Raw genomic sequence first — 21,565 nt, forward strand, 5'->3', positions numbered from 1 at the left:
ACTGGTTGGCAAAACTTGTACTGCAGCTGGCCGTTCTTTCCATGTCTCTCCTGGTTTACCAGAACGCTGGCAGGTGTCGCATGATCTTACAAAGTTTTCTACGTCTTTGAAACAGCCAGGCCAGTAGTATTCTATAAGCAATCTTTCCTTTGATTTGTTTATGCCTAGGTGGCCGGACCACCCATTCCCATGACAGACTCAAAAGGTCCTCCCTATACTTAGTAGGTACGACTAACTGATCTAAAATCCTACCCTTTCGATCTCTGTAGTGCCGATACCACAATCCTCCTCTCTCATGTATCGTCACGTTGCGCCTAGCAATGCCTTCTTTAGCTGTGTCATGTAATTTAGCTAAGCTCTCATCATTCTTTTGCTCGGCTGCCAAGGACTCTCTATCCACACGTAAGAGCTGATCAAAGTTCTTTGAGGCCGGTGATAATAACGACCCTGTCTCGCTTACGTTTGCGTCAGCTCGCTCTTCCTGCAGGCTTGAACTTTGACACTCTAGTGATACGCTCTCATTGAGCTGGTCAGCTGGCAGGCTCTCCTCAACTGATTTTTCATCCCTCAAGCCTAGCTCGGATTCGGGTATTGAAGTTATCCCCTTTTCTGCTTCCGCTGGAGCAGCTTGTGCATTTTCAGCCGAAAGCGACGCGATTTTACGAGCTTGGCCTCGGGTAAATGCCTGTACTACGCCCTCTCCCAGTTTAAACCCTTTTTCACACAGTAACTGATTTGAACGATTCGAAAAGATGTAAGGGTACTGCAGTGACAAAAATTTGGAAACTGCAGCCTCGGTCTCTAGGTCCCCGAATGGTCCACTGATCTTGACTTTGGCCATGGGCAGACACATGCTGTGTTCTTCTACAACCTGTTTGATCCATGCTGCTTCTCCGGTGAAATCATCCACCATCACGTAAGACGGATGGACAATGTCCATCGTGGCGGCACTGTCTCTTAGCACTCAGCATGGTTTGCCATGAACTTGCAGGTCGTGAAGATATGGAAAAGTTCCATATTCTCGTCTTTTTCCTCTATGTAGGAGAAAACTACGCTAGGCTTCCCGCAGTTTACAGCTATATGTCCCAGTTTGTGGCATTTATAACAGCGTATTGGCCTAAGAGATTCGAATTTTCTTTTCTGTTCCCTTTTTGCGGTTTCTCCGTTAAGTTTCTCCTCGCTCTTTTCTGCGGGCTTTTCCTCCATGTCTACAGGCTCCGATCGTCTAGTCTGCGAACCCTATTTAAACGGAAATGGTTTCCGCGGTCCATTTCGACCGTCCCAGTTTCCGTCCTCAACGTTCAACTTTCTACGGGTTGCGTACTCTTCGGCTAATTCAGCCGCCCTTTCCACAGTGTTTACATTCCCTCTGTCTTGCACCCACAGTTTCACAGCTTGGGGGATGGTTTTGTAAAACTGCTCTAGACACATGCATTCAATGATCATGTCTCTGCTGTCGTACGCTTCCACGCTTTGCAGCCACTCGACTAGGTTGGCCTTTAAGCTATATGCAAACTCCGGATATCCCTCGCTATCTTTCTTGCCTGTGCTCCTAAACCTTTGCCGAAAAGCTTCGGCTGAAAGGCGGTATTTCTTCAGGAGACTAGCCTTAACTTTTGCATAATCATATGCATCCTGTGCACTCAATCTGACGATTACTTCCACCGCCTCACACAGTAACATTGACAGCAACCGCTGTGGCCATGTACTCGGACCGAAGTTCATCTTCTCGCAAGTCCTTTCAAAATTGCATAGGAACAAGCCTATGTCGGTCCGGACCTCAAATGGCTTTAATAGCCTGTCCATGCGGTACGATTCTGCCTCACTTGATCGTCCCAGAGCACCTTCACTTCCTTGAGACAACTCCAAACGTTTGCTTTCAAGTTCAAGTTGCATTTTTCTTAACTCGCTATCTTTATCGCGTTCCTCTCTCTCTCGTTCTTCTCTCTTTTTCAGAAGTTCAAACTCCATTTCAATTTCTTCCTCACTGGCCTGTTCGGAAATTAGCTGCAATAATTCCGATTTTAGCATTTCCTTGCGTACATCTAGGCCCAGTTCCTCACCAACAATCAACAACTCGTCTTTTAGCAGTGTCTTTAACTCCTTGATTTCTGCTTTACTGCCTTGATCCTGCTCTCTAAATCTAGCTAGGAAAACACAACCTAGCTAACACTCAACAATCTAGCTTCCCTACTGTTCTAAACAGAACAACCACGAAATGAAGCCTAGAGAGTCAAAGCAAGAACCAAGCACTCACCGCAGTCACAGCACCACGTCGCAAAGTCCATCTCACCGCTGTCAGCCAGTTGTTATGATTGGGGGCTCAATCCCATCGCTCGTGATCCGTTGTCAAGGTTCGAGTCGGGCATGAATTAGAAGGTAGCTGGCCCATGCCGACGTCCAACTTATCCACGCTGAGGACGTTGATGAAGGGAAGGACTGCTTCTCATTGAGAACGAGGAATATGGGTTTAATTACAGTATTTATATCAGTCTAACATTACTGTTTGGGAAAGTACATCAGTCTAACATGACTGCTTGAGAGAGAGTGTCTTGAGAAGCCGCACAACAGCGGTTTTTAAACACTCGGTCCTCTCCCGATACAAGGTGATGCGAACATTCGTTTGGTCATCGCAAACTAGCCGCCTCCCTGCGGCATGGTTTACACACACACACGCACATGTTTACGGTCTGAAACCGACACCACACGAATTTCATAGAACTCGGACCCGTTCCGGGTAGCGCGTTGTCTTGCGTCTCGGTCGGTGCGTGGGAAGGAATGTCCGTCGACGTTGTCGCAGCAGCTCCCCCACCTCTAGGAGATCAGGTCCGCTTTGTCGTGTTGCGCATAAAGCCTGCTTCGTCGAACTCCTTCAGTCACAATGCATCCTAGCTGAACCGACGGGGAGTGAAGGGTGCGCGTATTGATATCGACACAAAGTCGACTTCGCCACGCCGTGGCTAGAGGTTGGCGGCGATGCTCCCGAGATGTTGCTTCCACAGTCGCAACTGGTTGGCAAAACTTGTACTGCAGCTGGCCGTTCTTAACAAGAGTCAGTGTCTAAAAACGTCTGAAATTTCAGACGCAAAGACCCTTCGTCTTCCGATTTTCAGGACTTTTTGCCCGTGACCCCAGGCCCGAAATGGTATTAATCAAAGCCACCATCGCTGCCATTTATTACTTCGCCACATTGAACCGGCGCTCTTGCATGCAGATTCGCGGGCATCAGATTCGTAGCTGCCACTGTGGCAAACCCTAGGCCTAGCAGCTTTGACGTTCGATATTAAGCTTCTTGCCCTTCAGCGCCATGTTTTTCATTGAAAGAATTCGCCGCTGTCAGCAATGGCATTGACTCCACCTTTGTGCTTCTTGCGATTTGCTTCGAAACTCGGAACGCACGGCGCATTGCATAATGTCGGTTCCCGAAAATCAGCTTCGCCTCAATACAGCAATGTTACAGGGCAAAGCATATGCAAAAGTATTGCAGTGAAACATAATAAGCGTGGGACGGGGCAGTTGTTACGGGACACAGTACGTATTCCTGATACCTCTGTCACACAGCATGTGATCAGTAAATGACATTCATACTGAATGTAGTTGCGGTCTTGCATTACCTGTCTACACGTGTATACGAAATGGCATTCCCAATTGATGGCAATGTTTATCGGCACTCAGGCAGTCAGAAATCATGTATAATTCCAGGTTGCGCTTCGCCCTGTGCAAATGGAAATGAAATGCAAATGGAAGTTTGAGGTCGCCGAGAATATGGTATGTAGAGCCCACTGACTTGGCTCGCATACTGCTAATAGTATTCGCCCAATTATAATGAAATTTTCTTGCTCAACACTAAAGGATAAAATTCTGACACTAAAATCTAATCTGAAATCCACCAGAATATTTGTGAGCGAAGATTTTTGCCAAGCAACGCGCCTGTCTAGGAAAAAGCTACTTGATTTTGTCAGGGCATTGGGCCAGACATACTCAATACGGCTAAATAAGTTATTTTTGAACAAAAAGTGTCACGTTTATTGTTCTACCACTGACAATGTATGCGAAGTCGACATGCTACGTGCAGCACACTCTTCACTTCGGTCGCGTCAAGCTATCGAAGGAAATGGTGCGACATAGCTAGCACATGCGCAATGTAATAACAGCATATCAGTTTCTTTTCACTAACGTGCGAAGTCTACTAAATAAACATGCTGCAGTGTCTTCTCTGATTGATTCATGCGCTGCTGATATTGTATGTCTCACCGAAACATGGCTCTCTGCTCAGATAAAAAATAGCAAAATTTTTTATTGTGAGAAACTGTATTCATGTTATCGCTGCGATTGTGGTGTGCAATCAGGTGGAGGTGTCTTGATTGCAGCTACTGAAACGCTGTGGGGTCCCTCACACCCGTACTCTTGGGACAAAGGAACGACAACACAGTAGTGCAAACAATCACAAGGGCATTTATTGCACCTTTCATAGATCAGTGCCTGCTAGCCGAGTTGCTATCCACAAAACATGCCGATGGGCGCGCGACAAATCTAGAAGTCTGACTCACCGCGACCGGAAGCGAGCGAATATGTTCGCCCCATGCTGGATCCCAACGCCTGGTCGTTCGCGCGTACAGTCACGCGAATCGTGGCGCGTTCGAAGGCGGCCACGCGAGGCGGTCTCGCAGAAGCAAGGGTCGCCGCGCGCGGGACGTCCCCGCCGCGCGCCGACCCGCCGGGGAAGAGGGTCGCTGCACGTGCGGCACGACCGTCCCGCTTGCCGTGTCGACCCCAACAGCCCGTGCGCCTTGTCTCCCGACGCCCGAGTAACCCCGCAGCGGCGCGACGCTCGCGCCATCTCTCGCACCGCGCTTGTACCACCCGACCGCCGCGGGCGAAGCCGCCCTGCAGGAGACGAGCCATGCGGGAAAACTAGATCTCAGGGGAGGCGTGAGAGTCACGCATCCCCACATCCCCCCAACCTTAAATCACTACATATTCCGGCGAGACATGTGACACGGTCTAACATCAAACTGTGCTTCGCAAACAAGGTAGAACATTAAACAGTGGTCGCGCCGAAGAAATGTCCGCACGCTGTCCAAAACATGCGAGCCGACATTGTCCTTGGGTGCACCGCTGGCGTCCGCCGGTCACAGCGGCAGCTTTGCAGACTCGACGGCACGATGCCAGGCCAGGACTCCGGAGACGACGACGCAGTAGTCGGTACGAACAAGCGTCGCTCGCGCCGACGCGCCCTGCTGGGAAGAGCCGCCGTAGCTGTCGGTGACCGCCGGCCCTTTTGTCCGCCGCCGAGGGTTGTGAGCTGGATGCAGGAGGCCGCCGAAGTCGCCGCGCCGAACTGGCCACAGCATCACCATCGCCCGGGGTGGCTCGGTCGTAGTCCGGGGCAGCAGCGCAGACGATGTGCAGGTGACAGCAAACCAGGGGTGACTCCAATCACGCTGCGTAAACTCAACACACTCGGCAAACACTAAAGTAGTGCAAGGGAGAGGAATTATGCATGCGCATCGCCCACGTGGTACGATGTTCAACTCGGCTAGCAAAAGATCGGGCAGCTACTCAGATGCTAAGTTCACGTGAACGAAGCTCGCTTTCTTGAGTCGAACGAGTAATTTCAGTTCGTGCGAGGCTAAATAGAATGAGGGAAGCGAATTGCAACACCTCAACGCCACGGTCCACCAGGTTGTGTCCCTCCACGTGCGACAGGCAGCTTCGTAAAGCCTTAGGCCTAAAGCGTCGCTACCCTGACAACAACCGGCATCCAAAAACAACACCCAAAATGAGCGCAAAACAGGCAGCCGCGAGGAGACGTTAGCTCTGTGAGGTGGTCCTACTCCGCTCGGTGCACAAAGCATCCGAGTTGACGGCGCCCACCGTCCCAGACGGTGTCGGAGCGCCCGGTGCCAGGCAGCAATACCAGTCAGCCCGTAGTGGCACCCGTGGCCCGCGGCCACCCGGCTCCCAGAGCCGCGACTTCATCCGAGTCAAAGAGATAGAAGAAGCTATTTACATAAGAAATTCGGACCACCCACGAGGCTTCCGTACTCACTCGCTTCATGCTTGCCACTGCTCCGCGAGCGCTCAGCCTCGCTCTCCCAGGATGCAGACCACGTGGCTCTCGTACTGACGACTGTCATTAAAAAAAAACACTTGCGAAAAGGCTTAGCATGTTGACATGTTCAAACACACTACCGCCACCATCACCTCGCTCAAGAAAGCACGCCGCCGACGCTAGCGATCAGAATTCACGCTAGGCCTACGCTTCGGTTCAAACAAAGGTCTTGAACGAAGCAAAACTGTTAAAACTATCGTCCGATGTCCCAAGAGGCCCCACGTTGGGCGCCAGATGTGGGGTCTCTCTCACCCGTACTCATGGGACAAAGGAACGACAACACAGTGGTGCAAACAATCAAGGGCATTTATTCCACCTTTCATAAATCAATGCCTGCTAGCCGAGTTGCTATCCACAATACATGCCGATGGGCGCGCGACAAATCTAGAAGTCTGACTCACCGCGACCGGAAGCGAGCGAATATGTTCGCCCCATGATGGATCCCAAGGCCTGGTCGTTCGCGTGTATGGTCACGCGAATCGTGGCGCGTTCGAGGGCGGCCACGCGAGGCGGTCTCGCAGAAGCATGGGTCGGCGCGCACGCGGGAGACGTCCCCGCCGCGCGCCGACCGGGCAAGAGGGTCGCTGCACGTGCGGCACGACCGTCCCGCTAGCTGTCTCGAACCCAACAACTCGAGCGCCTTGTCTCCCGACGCCCGAGTAACCCCGCAGCGGCGCGACGCTCGCGCCATCTCTCGCACCGCGCTTGTACCACCCGACCGCCGCGGGAGCCAGGCCACGCGGCGGGCGAAGCCGCCCTGCAGGAGACGAGCCATGCGGGAAAACTAGATCTCAGGGGAGGCGTGAGAGTCACGCATCCCCACAACGCTCACTTCGAACTCAGTTTCCATAGAAACACCACTTGAACTTGTTTGCGTGCGTGTTGTACTCGACAACAAAGATGTCATTTTTTGCACATGCTATCGCCCTCCAACTGCTTCGACATCATTTTGCCATCACCTTCGTGACGCATTGAACAAATTAGTTGTCAGATACCCTAACGTGCCCCTTTTTCTTCTTGGTGACTTCAACTTTCCCGATATCATTTGGCATAACGACACGGCAACGTCCCAGTCTTCTCGGAGTACCCAGTTTATAAACACTCGTTTGGACTTCCACTTCACCCAGCTTGTACTGAAACCAACGCGCGTGTATGCCTCTTCATCTAACATGCTACACCTGATTCTCACTATGAACCCTGACAGTTTCCCCAATTCTTTACTTATAAGGCTTAAGTGATCACCTTGCATTCACTTTCCATATCAACACACAGGCTCCCGTTAAGAAAACTATGCAGGTGATCCACGATTACAGCAAAGCCGAATTGGCTTCCATTATCGTTGAAATGTAAAATTTCGCAGCTTCTTACATCGCTAATTGCAACCAGCACTGTGTTGAAGAAAACTGGCGCATTTTCAAAAATAAATTGTTGTCACTAATCGAACGTTTCGTACCGCAAAGAACAGTCGCTTGCAAGCCACGGTCCCCTTGGTTCAACCCCTTTTTAAAGCGACTATGTAACAAAAAAAATAAAATGGTTGATTCGTCGCGCAAAAGCATCACACAGTGGCCTACAATGCCTAGCCTAACAATAAAACTGCACAGATGGTGCCTGTTCTTTACCGTTGGTGCTGCTATGCACAAAACGGTGATCGAGTCATGTGAAGTGCAGTCATTTCGATTGTTGCACAGATTGTCCTTAAGATTATCCCATCTGCTGGAAAGTTGGGCCAGCCGTTCTGTATATTCAATAAGAACTGGAAAGCAAATCTTTTTTATGCAATAAATAAAAAACTGCCGCAAAACAAAGCTTCCACTATTAAACTGAGAACTTCATTGGTATTCAGTACAAATGAACATCAATTTGTTTCATATAATAAAGAAAGCACTTGATTCTGTTAACAGAAATCTTATTGATAAAAAACATTTTCCAGACCTTCATATACTAAAACTGGGCTGTAAACAGTGCTGGTATACTAATTTAGTGTTTCCTTTATAAGAGTGGACCTCACTGTGCAGCTTGATTTATATGTGCCTAAGAGTCTGACAGCTTGCTGTGTTCCTGTTATGCCATGATAGGAGACTCTCGAGCATGTGCAGCAGCATTTTCTTGGCCAAAATTTGTAAGCTATACATTTCTTGAAGCATTTTCTGATACTCAATATTTGATTCGATATTCGGCTTTTCTTGGTTCGATTCAATATTGAATTTGAAATCTGGTATTCGATACTTAAAATCTAGTACTCAGTATTTGCACACCCCTACTTTTGGATGTTATTGCGGCCAAGTACTGACAGGATGAGCAGTTGAAGCTTTGTGACGTAAATGAGGGGCTGTTGCACAACGGCACTCGCCATGCTGAATGACGTGCTTTGCAAGAGTCACGAAAATCAATGATTAAAAAATACAGCTGAAGATTGTGTAGTCTCAAATCATAGCTTGTGACTTTTTGTGTCTGTGTTTGTCTGGCGAATTTTGATTGAAGAGACACTAAATGCTAAATTGAGACGAAATCATTTTTTTTATTTTGTGTCCCTTTAAATTGCTAATTTATGCTAGCAAATAATAGCAAAGTGTTTCTGCTGAGTGACTTTCTGCCATTATAGAAAAGAAATTCTTCAAGCCAGATTTAGTTCATTGGCTCACCCTCATATGTTGATCGCTTGAAAAGACATTTGTTTTTCTTTAAAATTCTTCGGTATATTTGTTGGTGCAGTGATTTCCGGTGCAGCTTCTAAAGCTGTTGTGGTGAAACAAATGCACATTATCTGTGCCTGATACACATGCACACACACAAACATGCAAAAGCTGTTTATTTAAATATTCATGTTTTGTTGTTGTTGCAGGCCATTGATGATGTAAACAAGGGACAGATAAAGCCAGGCAACAAGCTTTATGAACTTAAAGCACTACAGGACTGTTCACGAAAAATGGAAGTAAGTTATTTAACTTGTTTGTGTGTTTGTCACCTGCTTTGCCTTCTCAGCATCACAGTATGGGTGTATAATTAAGTAAACAGAACAGAAAAATACACTCAGTATTAACAGCTTAAGGAGAACTATAGTGTAAATAAATTGTGCTCTTGTTACCACGCTTTTAGAATCAAAAACTGAATTGTTGTGATGAAGTGACAGCTAAGTCTTGTGAAGTAAAAACCAGTTTGAGGTGTGCCAAATCCTTACTGTATCAGGTCCAGACTGTATCAGTGGCTTTTAGTGTGTGCAGTCACTGTGTGTTACGTCAAGAAACAGGTCAAAGGTGAGTGAACAAGGACAGCCTAAGTCTGGTACAGTGAAACCTCGTTAAACCGTAGTTGGCCGGAGCTCGGAAGAAGTACGTACTAAACGGTAGTACTGCTTAACCGAAATAGCATGAGATCGCCCACTTACCTGTCAAAAACGGAACTCAGAGAGAGTGCGATGATAGAGGAGAAAACATAGTCTTTATTGACTTTGCGCAACACGAGTGTTATTTTCGTTTGATGTCACCACGGCCTAACAGCGAGGCCCACGGCCTCAAACTTACTGAAGCTGCGAGCCGGCTTTTCAGCCAGCCCTCTCTTCTTGGCAAACACTCGCATGGCAGATTCTCTGTGGCATTGCATATTCTCCGTGCATGGGCGCAGTAGCACTGCAGATGTCGCGGAGCGCATTTTTCATTGCGGAGTGTTGCTCTCGTCGCGTCGATTGTATTATGAGGGTGATGTTGCGATGTATTGGTGATGTATTATGAGGGTGATGATGCCACTGTCGGGCCTGATTCGCCCATGCTGTCGCTTTCCGTGTCATCCTCATGACTGTCGCTAGGCGACACTTCAGAAACAACAGAGGCAACGATGGCGAAATGCCGAACCTCATAGCTGACATCTTTTCGCGGTTGCAGCAGTACTGCCAAGGAACTGCTTTGCATTTCAAATGCCACACTCCGTAGTCAACAGTAGATCCCTGTCACGTGCCAGCGCCAACTTCGTGTCACATTCTATAGCACGAACTATGTGTAATTTTTCTTCTATGCTGAGCACCCGGTGTCTTTTTATCCAAGCTTTGGCAATAACATGAGTCGTATCTTGCACGACACCTCAATGCTCTCTGGCACTGCACTGGAATGATTTTGATGTGGCTTCACGCGCAAACGGACAAGGTGCTTGGAGGCCGTTGTTATGATCTCTGGGGCTTGTTGTTCTGCCTTATGGGAATGACGCGCCGTTGCGATTGCGTGAGGAAAAGTGGAAACACTACGTGTTAACCGATACATACACAATAATCTGGTACGGTTTGTACGGGTACAAAACACAGTATTTTCAATGGCTGCTGAGTCGGGGATTTGACATTACTACTTTTAAAACGAAACTACTGTTTAAGCGGGTACGATTTAACGAGGTTTTACTGTACCAACACTTTGAGAATGATACATCGACTCCAGGCTTAGGATTACCTTGTTTAGTCAGTGTTGATACCAGTTCATCTATATCTTCCCGTGTCTCCTCTGTCTTGTTCAGAAAGCATTTGCCACAGAGACTTGAGTGCTCTTGAAGGCCATCAATCGCAATCCTTTTTGCTGTGTGTGCCTGTTGGCGAGCTTGATCCTTCACGCTTTCTTGGTTTAGGTTAGGTTGTGTTAGCTCCTTTTTATAAGAAGCTTTTTCTTCATCTTAGCAATAACTCTTCTGGCTTCAATAAAGTCAAGCAGCGTGTGCATTACTTGTTCCTTTGTAAAACAGCAGTGCTGGCACTCTGGTCTGTTTTGTGTTCACTGTGTTTAGTTCACAATGGCTCTTCTTTTTCCTCACTTTCCTTGGTGGTACGACAGTACTTGCAACTCGCTAGGACTCTGGAAGGCTACGGGGAGCTGTCTTTTCCACACTGCACCTGTGATGCACGCAAGGATGGCCATGTCATCTCTACTGTGGGGATTGATGGCCTCAAATTACAGGCCTGCCGAGACGATGGCACATTAGAGGTGAGGCTGTTTCCTTCCTCCAGCTGTCTTCAGGGAGGTGTGGGTTGCGGGAATGCACAACCTGTAAAACGGGTCACACGAAGTTGCTGGGACCCTCCAGATTTCAGAATCAGCGGTGATTGCGTGACATATGCGTGGTCCTTTCATCTCCCGTGCAAACTGGCTTTACTGTAACCGAGCAGCCGTAAAGTTGGGATAGCCTTTTCGTATTAGGGAGAATAACTGGAAAAACTTTCTATGCAATGAATAAAAAATCACCGCAAAACAGAGGTCTACTATTCAACTGAGAACCTCGTTGGTTTTCACTACAACAGAACATCAACAATTCATTCGTTTCAGATGGAAAAAAAATGCTTGATTCTATTCAGCAGAAATTCTATTGATAAAAAACGTTTTCCATACCTTCATACAGACAGTTTTTTCAAGGGTGCCACTATTTTACTTTGTGGTCACAGCACCATCTACTGGCTTGCACTATGCTGGCATATGGTGCTACATTGGAAGGTGGCAGTGAATGTGCTGTTGATGACAAGTGGCAAGTCCTTGTGTTTTTTGAAAGGTCTCAACAAGTTATTAGAATTGGGGAACTTTTTAGCTTGTCATTACTAAGCTTTGAGCTTTAATATCGCTGCAATATTGAACAGCTACGGGCCTAGACGTGCTGTGCCAGAGCTCTCTCCACGATCAAAATATGAGGTGAGTGAATTCTGAACATTGTCAATACGTAACATACATGCGGCATGTTATTATTGTATATCTAGCCTTGAAGTCTATTACCATATCAGTGACAACAATCATAGGCATCTTCGTGTGCTATGCGGTGTGCCACACCAGCGTGCATCCCAATCCAGGTGAATAGCAAAGCTCCAATGAAACAGATTTTGCTAGCTTTCATGCTCCTAAAATTTTAATGGTATGATTTTTTAAAAATGCAGGCTTAAAATTGTAAAAACTTTAAATTAATACGAATGGAAGGGCCATTAACTTTAGAGTACTTGATAAAACGAACTGTTGGCAGTGGCCGTGAATACTATGCCAGACACACGTGACACATTGAAAGAATATGGGAGCTCAAGTCTCAAATGGTGTGTATGTAATGGCACCTCACTGACACAAGAGACAAATTAGTCTCTGCAATAGCAGCTTTATTCTCTGAAATAATACAGCATGTGAAGCACAGCATCAGCCAGTGAGCTGGCCGGCGAGATTCAGAAGCACGAGAGAGCCCATTAAGCTAGGTACGACCAGTACACAGTAGGCATGGCTTTGGTTACAGAACGGAAAAGAAAAACACACCCTCATTTTCTTTATCAGCGAATGCTCATTTAATAATACATCCTCAATCAACCAGAACATTTGTTGCCAAGCATAGTAATCTCGGAACACCTTTGAACAGAATGACTTCAATGTAAGAAATAGTTGACCGACTCGAATACGCAGCTTTTGTTCATATCCCCAGTTTGATCACGGGTGCCACGTTCATCCATCACCTTGCACTCACTGAATGCAAAATCTTCTGAACATATGTGCGACTAAGCTGATGGCGTCAAGTCCTTTCTCTTTATGCTGGCAATCGAAAGCTGACGCTTGTCTGCAACCACAGCGGCAGAGTCCATGTTGTTGCCGCAGCTGAAGGTGCTCTTCACATTCATTTCCGAATGTTATCTTTGCAGCCGAATACAGCAAAGTGGTAGCCCACAGACCTTGAGTCATTTGACATTGCAGTAATTGCAACAGACAGAATAAGTTAAAATGATGCTAATTCACAGCAACACCGTTACCGTTTCGAGCTGCTGCTGGGAGAAATGGCAATCCACATATCAGTGCGAGGATGAGAGCGGCACGGCACCTGGTTTGAGGCCACGTTCCTCATCACCAATAAAGTGGTCTATACCAGAACTGAGCTGTAATAAGTGCTGGCATACTAATTTGGTGTACCATCTAAGGGGGGACGTGGATTCTAGAATGGGAAAAATGTCCGAAAAATTGATTTTGAGAAAAATGCATTTTAAGAATGTTTGTGCTTTCAAGCACCTGCCCTCAAATTATTAACGCTGGTTTCGATTGGTAAATAGGAAAAAATCAGCTTGCGAAGTACCACAGGAGCCACAAAATGCCCTGCGCCAGGCAAACTCTTCAAACTTCTCGTGCGCCGTCGCCGCAGCCGACCGCTGCCACCTTAGGCTTGTTTTGAAGCTGCTTTCCTTGTGCGCATTTTGTGCCAGCTTTAAATGGTGCTGCTCAAACAGAACGATCACTCTCACCAGTTTTCCTAAGGGTGATTTCTGGCCTCTGATTGTACGGAACGCATACATGCAAGCTGAGCCCCCCAGCTTGCGCCTCCCATTGGCTGGTGCGATTGAAGCAACTATTTGTTTTTTATTTTTGTTTTGCATGCGCCGCAGTCTCTGCCGTAGCTGCAGGTTTGCGTGGGTCATCTTCATCTACTTTCGCTTGCATTCACGTGGCTGACGCACTGTCTTTACGTCTTGTGGCATATCAGAAGACGCTCATGTAAAGAAGACATGTCAAGCTTTCGGAAAAAAAAAATAACGGAAACATCAGTGGAACGAGAGGCTGCAGACTGTGGACAACGGTGCGCTGCCAGAACGGCCGGCATGAACGGAACAGCCAGAACCACCTGTTGCGTCCAAAGCGGCACTCTACCGACACCGTTGATTCTACTGGGCCTAGCTGCAGGTTGATGTCATCGGATCGTCAGCCGGCGCAACCAGCAGCATTCTGGACTGTGCTGATACGGCACACAGTATTCAGTGGGCAAGTTGTCTGAGCGCGCCAGAAGTGCAGTGATCGTGTAAGAAGGAGTGTCTGGCATAATAGTGCGCAACGGAATGGAAATTCAAGCTGCTCGTCGCAAAAGCTTCGAGAGTCGCAAAGGGAGCATCTAGGCAGTAGTGCTACTAAGGCCAGACTTTCAAAACGGCACAAGCCAGCAAAGGACCTTGCATAGAGCACTCACACACTGTCGAGCAAAGTGTTGTTGTACGACAATAATTTAGGCCCTTCAATAAATATTCCGTGCACGTATTTTACTTTAACATTGCAAGTAAGTTAATTTGGCTATGGAAAGGCTACCTTATTATACAATTATTGTATTTATTAAGCTTGCAGGCCACTAGAATGGGCACATGAAGTGGTAAAGGTAGTTTCTCATGCTGGTTTTGGGGCGGTACATGGCTTTATAACAAGCTTTTCTCTATTTCCTGGGAGGGTACAGTCATATATTCAGTATGACCACTCTCGTGAAGAATAAAGCTACAAAAGGATGTCATTAATATTGCTTCAGCTGCATTCTAAAAAAAAGTTTCAGCTATCTAAACGTCAAATGCATTTTTCTCAGTTCAATGTTTTTACACACAGCACTCAGCCTTACGGGGATTTTCTCTATGATGTTGTTGAGAGACAATAATAAGTTTGGTATTAGTGTATTCATATTGAAATGATCTAGGGGGTGATGTTATTTCTGCTACTTTAGCATCGTTTTGCAAATTACAATAAAAAATAATAATGAGTCAAAATAAGAAAGAAGTACCAACAGTAAATGTTGGTCTGTTTTCTTACCTGTAGAATGCTTTCAAGCAAATAAAAATAGCATCACAATTCTTTGGCATTTGCCAAAGCCCCGTAAGAAGTGTGCATTAAGTTTATTTTCAGACTAATTCTTTTTGAACCAGAGTAGCTACCGAAAAACTAATAGATTTGAAATCAGCATGAAAAACTAGCTGAAACATCGAAGTTTAGTTTAGATTGAACCAAAAATGAAGAAAAACATTTTAGAACCCACGTCCCTCCTTAATAAAAGTAGACTTTATTGTATCTCTTGATTTCAATATACATGTCCAAGTTACTTATAAGGTGCTGCATTCTTGTTATACAATGCTAGGTGACCTGAGTATGTGCAGCACCGTATTTTCTTGCCCAAAATTTGTAATTATTAAATTTTGTGAAGAATTTGTAAGCATTAAATTTGTGAATATTATGATGTTCGATTCGATATCTATTGTTCGGTATTCGCATGCCCCTACTTTTCATTCACACCAGTGGTCCTTTTGTTAGCTATGTGATGACAACCTATGTGACTTTTGTGCAGGCACAAGTGATCGAGTTCCTATGGGACACAGTGGCCGAGTGGGAGGTTGACGAAGAAGGCATGGCTTTTGCATTCCAATACACCCGACCCGACAAAAAGCCACGCTGGGTGAAAATCTTCACACCTTATGTGAGTTCTGGTTTCGCTATAACATGAATGCGGGCAGTATTGCTGCCTTGCTGGTGTAGAGCTGGGCATTGCGTGATATCTCACGTACAGTGAAACCTTGTCAAATCCGTAGTGCTGAGCCGAGATGTGCTACGAGCGGCCTTCCTGACATGAACGGAACTTTCTTTGCTGCCGATGGCAGCATCATAACCAAGCGAAGTATGCACCCTGAAGATAATCAGCAGAGCTCTAAGGTCATGCAAAAAGATTGGCAGATAAGCGTGAACAAGGAATGAGACCGATCAAGGCCGTGAAGAAAACTCACCGGTGAACAGCTGCGGATGACCCATGCTGACTCAAAACATTGTAGCCGCCAGAGCTTGAATCTGCTTTGCTGTCATCTTTGGAATACTAATTTGAGTCCTCACCACTAAATTGAAGTGCGGGTGCAGCATAGTTATCAGCACGATGCTTTTCTTGCGTCGCAGCTGCACGGGAAGACGCCATGGGAGCAACTTTCTATAACTGCGTAGTGACTCTGGCAGCGGCTGTTGCCGGGATTTTACAAGAGAAGCGAAACGGAAACTCTTGGAAAATGCCAGGTCCACATGTTCGACGTGTGGCGGACCTTGAGAAATACACTTTGGCAGAATAAAACGACTCGGACTCCAAACCAAACCTCACTAGTGAACAGCTGGCATCATTTTCAATTGATTATCACTGCTCAGCACTGTCGGACGGCAAAACCAGCAATATTTCTTGACTTGCTGGGAGTCATTTGATTACAAAATTTTGATGCTAGTGCAGCATAATCGTGAGCGGTATGCTTTTTTCTAGAGCGTGGCAGAAGGTGACAGCCATGTCTCTTTTCGCTACAACATATGCACATTAGTTTGCAAAACGGTACGTCAAAATCACAACATTGCAGGAGCACGAAAATTTAAACTTATTCTGAAAGCTCAGTGTCTGTACTAACTACTGGATGGCCTTAAATGGATAAGAAACGACTCCAACATGTCAAAATTGGCCATCTAAAGCATCAATCACAGGTGATAGATTTGAATAGACGTGGTAACGAAAGAGTTATACTATGAGAATTTTACCTTAAGGTGCAGCTTCACAGCAACAAAAAGTTCAGTGCGCGTGCATCACCTAGTACAGGTCAGCTAGTCAGTGAACTTCCTTTAATTCAAACTGTTTAATTCTGACAAATTTTCAGGTGCTTCCGAGTTCAAGTTATCGAGATTCAAGTGTATTTGGAATCCAGTTGGATACTTGAAGCCAATTTTTCATGAATTTGTAGTATGCTCACTGTGGTTGGATAAATTGAGCAGTTGAACACTCCTGCAAGGAAAGTGTTGTGAATGAAGCACCATGCACATTACCTGATGTGACGTTCAGTTGCAGCCTAGGTATTGCTTCATTTTTATTTGTTTAACATTGAGAAAAATGATAAACAGAAGTGAATTGAAGTGATGGATATTGTTATTAGTGATAGCTTGTGCCTCCTTGCTTCGCTCTGATCTTACAGTTCCTCTTCATGTTTGACTGCTTCGAGCGGATACAAGAAGAACGGACCTGGCGTACAGAGAATGCATCTTCTGGGTAACAGCCACCACCCCCCGTGGACTAGGAGACCTATACCAAGGAGGAAAAGCTCGTGGGGGGGGGGGGGGGGGGGGGGGGGGCGTAGTGCCACCATGGCTGAGCAAGGACATGCAGCAGCATCGGCTGTCGTGTGCTTCCGAGGGGCTGCACTGGAATCCAGCTGCACTGCATGTAGTTGCTTGTGCATACTTGTACATAGAAGGCTTTGTATATACTAGGTATAGACGACATTTGGTTTGTTCAAGTGTCGAGCACACACCAGATGCCATAGATGTGCAATGAGCACGCAGCATCAGAGTAGCGTGCCACAGTTCTGCTTGATGCAGTTGGCGTGTTCCGTCGGCAGGGAGGGAAGATCCATCAGTACTGGCTTGTACCCTTGATGAATGGGCAAACAAACCGCAGCTAAGCCGAACTTCAGCTGTGGCCTAGCTCACTTCCAGTATGTTACATGAAGAAAAAAGAAAGAGTAGTAGTTCTGTGACTGGTTGAAGCTTGGTTTTTCATCTAAATGAATGTAACTTCAGCAAGCCATAACTGAAGTTCAAATTAACTGCAGTAAGTGTGCCTGTGTAACAGGGGTATGAAGAGGCTAGGGCAATGTGTTCTGCCCTCATGTGTTTGAAAAGTCGATTTTTTGCCATGTTTATTTATGTGTACACTCACTGGCCTGAACAACATTTGTTTGTTCGCAGTTTTAGAGAGACCAATCTTTAAAAAAAGGCAATCAGTCTTTTTACTTGTTTTTCCATCTTGTGCAGCTTGGCTGGGAGAGAGGAAGCGTTGAGTTTTTTGTACGTGTTGTTGTTGCAATAATTTGCGAGCTGCTGGATTTGGCCCAAATGAAACATGGCAAGGCACAACAGTTTTTAATGTATGTACAGCAGTTGTTGTTTTGGAGGTGCAGAGTATGTTCTGTCGTCAGAAAAAGCACTGTTTGTTAATATTAGCACTGTAATTTTTCTAGTCATCTCCGTCTGTCTCTCTCTCTCTTTTTATTTTGTATGGAGAGATTTGTCATCCAACTGATGGCAAGCTCCAAGGGATATTTTGGCATGATGTACCGATGACGTCTGATTGCTGCAATATACATTGATGGAATATCTGATGTTTGGGAATTTCCAGTCTTGATGCATTCTATGACAATGCATTTTTAAAGCTTTTTTTTTATGATTTCTAAGCTTGGGGGGGGGGGGGGGGGGAGCTTGCTCACATGCATACCCATTTTGTTAGTGGGCATGCTTGTGCCAGCGCAAAGGCCATGTATGTGTGCTCTCCAGTATTTTGGCATGCAATGTCGATGATGCCTCTGTTTGCTGTATGCTATCCCAAGATGGAATTTACTTACTGTCCAGTGTTCAGGGGATTGGAAGTTTTGATGCATTTGAGCTACTCTCTATATATACAGTATGGTTTTTAAATTTCGCCAGTTTTTACACTGGAAGGTTGAATCAGGTACATGCAGTTTATCTGTTGGTAGGCATGTCTTTACAAATGCAAAAACCATGTCTGCACCCACGGTTTTACAAATAATAGCATACACTGCTGTTCGCAAATGGATGTGTGGCACATGTGGCCACTAGCATGTGCCAGTGCCTTGTACCAGCAAAATTTAGCTGGTGTACTAAAATTTCCACTTTCTTTTTCTTGCACTATGTTTAGAAACTTTTTTTGTGCATGTATCTGTCTTTTTGTGATGGTCAGTTCCTTTACTACTGCCATATTTTCTGTCCCCCGTCTTGTTTCTTGTGCTGTTGGCAACCAACATAGTACAGGTGGGGACAACATATTGGGTACCATTGGAGCATGCGGCAAGTACATCACCGTGGCTGCATTGCTGCATGGTGCTTGAGACTTCTTACAGGGGTGCAGGTTATTGCATGTCGGAACCTAGATTTTAAATTCTGGTAAGCGCAGCGCTGCTTCAATAAGGCCAGTGCACACCTCTATTGGTAGCAGCACGGCTGAAAGATCTGTCCACCATCAACAGTGCACCCACTGCAGCTCAAAATGTAAAATTGGTAATACCTGCTCACTTGTATATTTCTGTGCTTGATAGTTAACAAATGTAGTTACATCTACGTCAAGGAATGCCTGTTCTAGCATCCCCTGACAGAAGCCAACCGCAATGGCCTTACTGTTTACCGTGGGCAACAGGCAAAAAAATTTCTGCCTTCAGGGCTGAAATGAGGTAATGGAGCAGCAGTGTGTGTCTTAAGACGCTGGCAAGGTCTAGTAGTCATGCTGCCATTGCTTTTATCAAAGTGGCACCCTTTGGCATTTTTTGAGATTTGACATCTCACTCCCGGATGCACAATGTTTAAAATTAATGCAAAATATCATGCAAGTGCTCAACTTCAGACCATGTGCCGTGCTGTTGACGGGGTGCAGTGATGCAATTTCACCACATGCTCCTGTGGTCCACTATGATTTGTACTTGCGCGTGCCATGTCCTCTTCAGCGCCTGCCATCCAGAGACATACTCAGGCCTCATTTCGCTTAAATGGTGGCAGCTGCTTAAGGCAAAAGCAAGCTGCTTGAAAATATTACGATTCTGCATTACAGCTGCGGTGAATGGCTGTGATATGAAGCCATTAGTATGTTCAAACAGAATTTGATGTGCAGAAGTTGTGAAGGCTGTTTAACACCAATGTCCGCATCCCAAGGGAGCAAATGTCGGACAGAAGGAAACAGTTTAGCTAACTGAATAAATAGAGAACACCTGCACATAGAATGAAGCCATTTGCAGAGTGACTAGAATGTTCTCGTCATCCTTGTGAACTATTGCATTATTTTCCTCAAGTGGAAATTTTTGAACATGCAACCTCAGTGTGGCATATCAGCCATGCTGTGTAATCAATAGTGAAGGTGTGATGCACCAGTGATCATAAAGTGCTGTAAGAATGCATGTTTTTTATTTTATTTTTAATAACTGTTGCCAAGCCTGTGCAACATGGCCAAATCCAGTGCTTTGTTTATAGAGTAAGCATGCAGCAGTAGAAGCTGTCCAAGACAGGTGGGATGGTCACGTTCTTTTTTTGTTTTGGAATTTCTTATTCAATAAATGTTAAGTGAGAATTGAGTACCCAGCCCTGCTTTTCTTATTGGGCAACTTTGCTCAGTCCAAGTACTTTCCTTGAAGCACTCATGTTTGCCAAGCGTTTTTCTTTGGAAGTATATTATCAGGGTGGTCTACCAACCGGGAAAACTGCGAATTCTCAGGGATTTTGAGTATTCTGGAAAAACTCAGGGAAAACTCGGTGAATTTGTGCCTCTATCAGGGAAAATTAGCTGTAACTTTATTGAAAAGGTTGAAAGTCGCAGTAACGCTGGCTCGAGTAACAGACAGGAATCGTAATGAATAGTCTTTGACGCCCTGTCGTCGGCTGGAGGAGTTGCTAGTGTACAGTGAACGACGAGTTTCCGGATTCCCGATAATTTGGACGGCTTCGCGGCACCACCAAGTACCCCATAAAGTCAATGTATCAGAGCGTCTGGAATTTCGCACGCAAGAACTCTTCGCCGTCTAATTTTCCAGACATTTTGCCGTGACCGCAGGTCCAAAATGGCATTATTCAAAGCCACCACCGCTGCAATTTTGATTACCTCGCCGCCTCGAACTGCCGCTCTCACACGATGATCCACTGGCAGCCGTAGCCACCACTGCGGCTACGCTAGGCCTAGCTGCTTCGACGTTCGCTATGAAGCTTCTTGCCCTAGAGTGCAGCGTTTTTTATTGAAAGAATTTGCTGCTGTCAGCGATGGTACGGACTCCGCCTTTGTAGTCCTCGCAATTGGCTTAGAAGCTTGGAAAGCACAGTGCGTTGCATAATGACTGTTACTGAAAGTCAGCTTTGCCTCTGTACAGAAATTTTACTTGGTGAAGCACATGTAAAAGTATTGCAGTGAAGCATGCGTGGGAAGGGGCTGTTGCCACGGGACACGGTATTTCTTAATTATACACGCGTACACCCAGTATTTCCTGTCACAGTACAAGCACCAATATGCCTAATATGTGTACCGACAGGCCTGCAGAGTATTTTCGAATGTGCCTGTGGCAGATTGAGCCCTTAAGGGCAGTAAATGACATGCATTCATTTTTCCAACCGGCCGATTTTCAGACGTTTTCGCGGCCTTTGGGGAGTTCGAAAAATCAAACGTGGACTTTGAAACTGACCAAGAAGATGCTTCAAATGGTCTGTGTGGTGAATGAGTGGCGGAAGGCGGACAAGAACAGAAAGGGCCTACGCATTGGGGAATGAACAGGAAAGGAAGCGTACTGTCACCATTTTGATCTCAAAAAACAGTGTTGGCTGATGCTGAGATGCAGCTGTCCCTCATCCAAACCAAAATAACTCTTTAAAGCAGTAAAACACAACACAGGCGTCGTTCGCGGGCTGAGAGTATGTCAGGACAGTTGAGGTTGACTTACGAGCTGTTGAGAGAGAATCTCAATTGTGACAAAGTTCGTGCCTCATACCACTGAGCTTGCTATCAGTTGATAGAAATAGCTCATATTCGACAATATTTGCATCTGTGTGCATCTCCTTTTTATTTGTATTTGAGAATGTCCGACTCGATTTGCAATTTTTTTCGAAGGCTTTTTATTTGCTGTGCATTTTACTAACCCCTCCCTTCTATTCTTTTTTTGAATAGCATAAACAC

General features: G+C 46.0%; 1 protein-coding gene across 1 annotated transcript in view; it reads left to right on the forward strand.

Moving 5' to 3' along the window:
- The window catches only part of Snx27 (sorting nexin 27), a 33,036-nt gene extending 13,054 nt beyond the window's left edge, over positions 1–19,982 (forward strand). The window contains exons 8-11 of the mRNA XM_075680526.1: positions 8,961–9,050; positions 10,924–11,073; positions 15,185–15,313; positions 16,824–19,982. Coding sequence (XP_075536641.1) covers positions 8,961–9,050; positions 10,924–11,073; positions 15,185–15,313; positions 16,824–16,901 — 447 coding nt within the window. The 3' untranslated portion in view covers positions 16,902–19,982. The remainder of the gene's footprint in view (positions 1–8,960; positions 9,051–10,923; positions 11,074–15,184; positions 15,314–16,823) is intronic.
- The last annotated feature ends 1,583 nt before the right edge of the window (positions 19,983–21,565 follow it).

Source organism: Dermacentor variabilis, chromosome 2, assembly GCF_050947875.1.
Source record: "Dermacentor variabilis isolate Ectoservices chromosome 2, ASM5094787v1, whole genome shotgun sequence".
NCBI lineage: Eukaryota > Metazoa > Arthropoda > Arachnida > Ixodida > Ixodidae > Dermacentor > Dermacentor variabilis.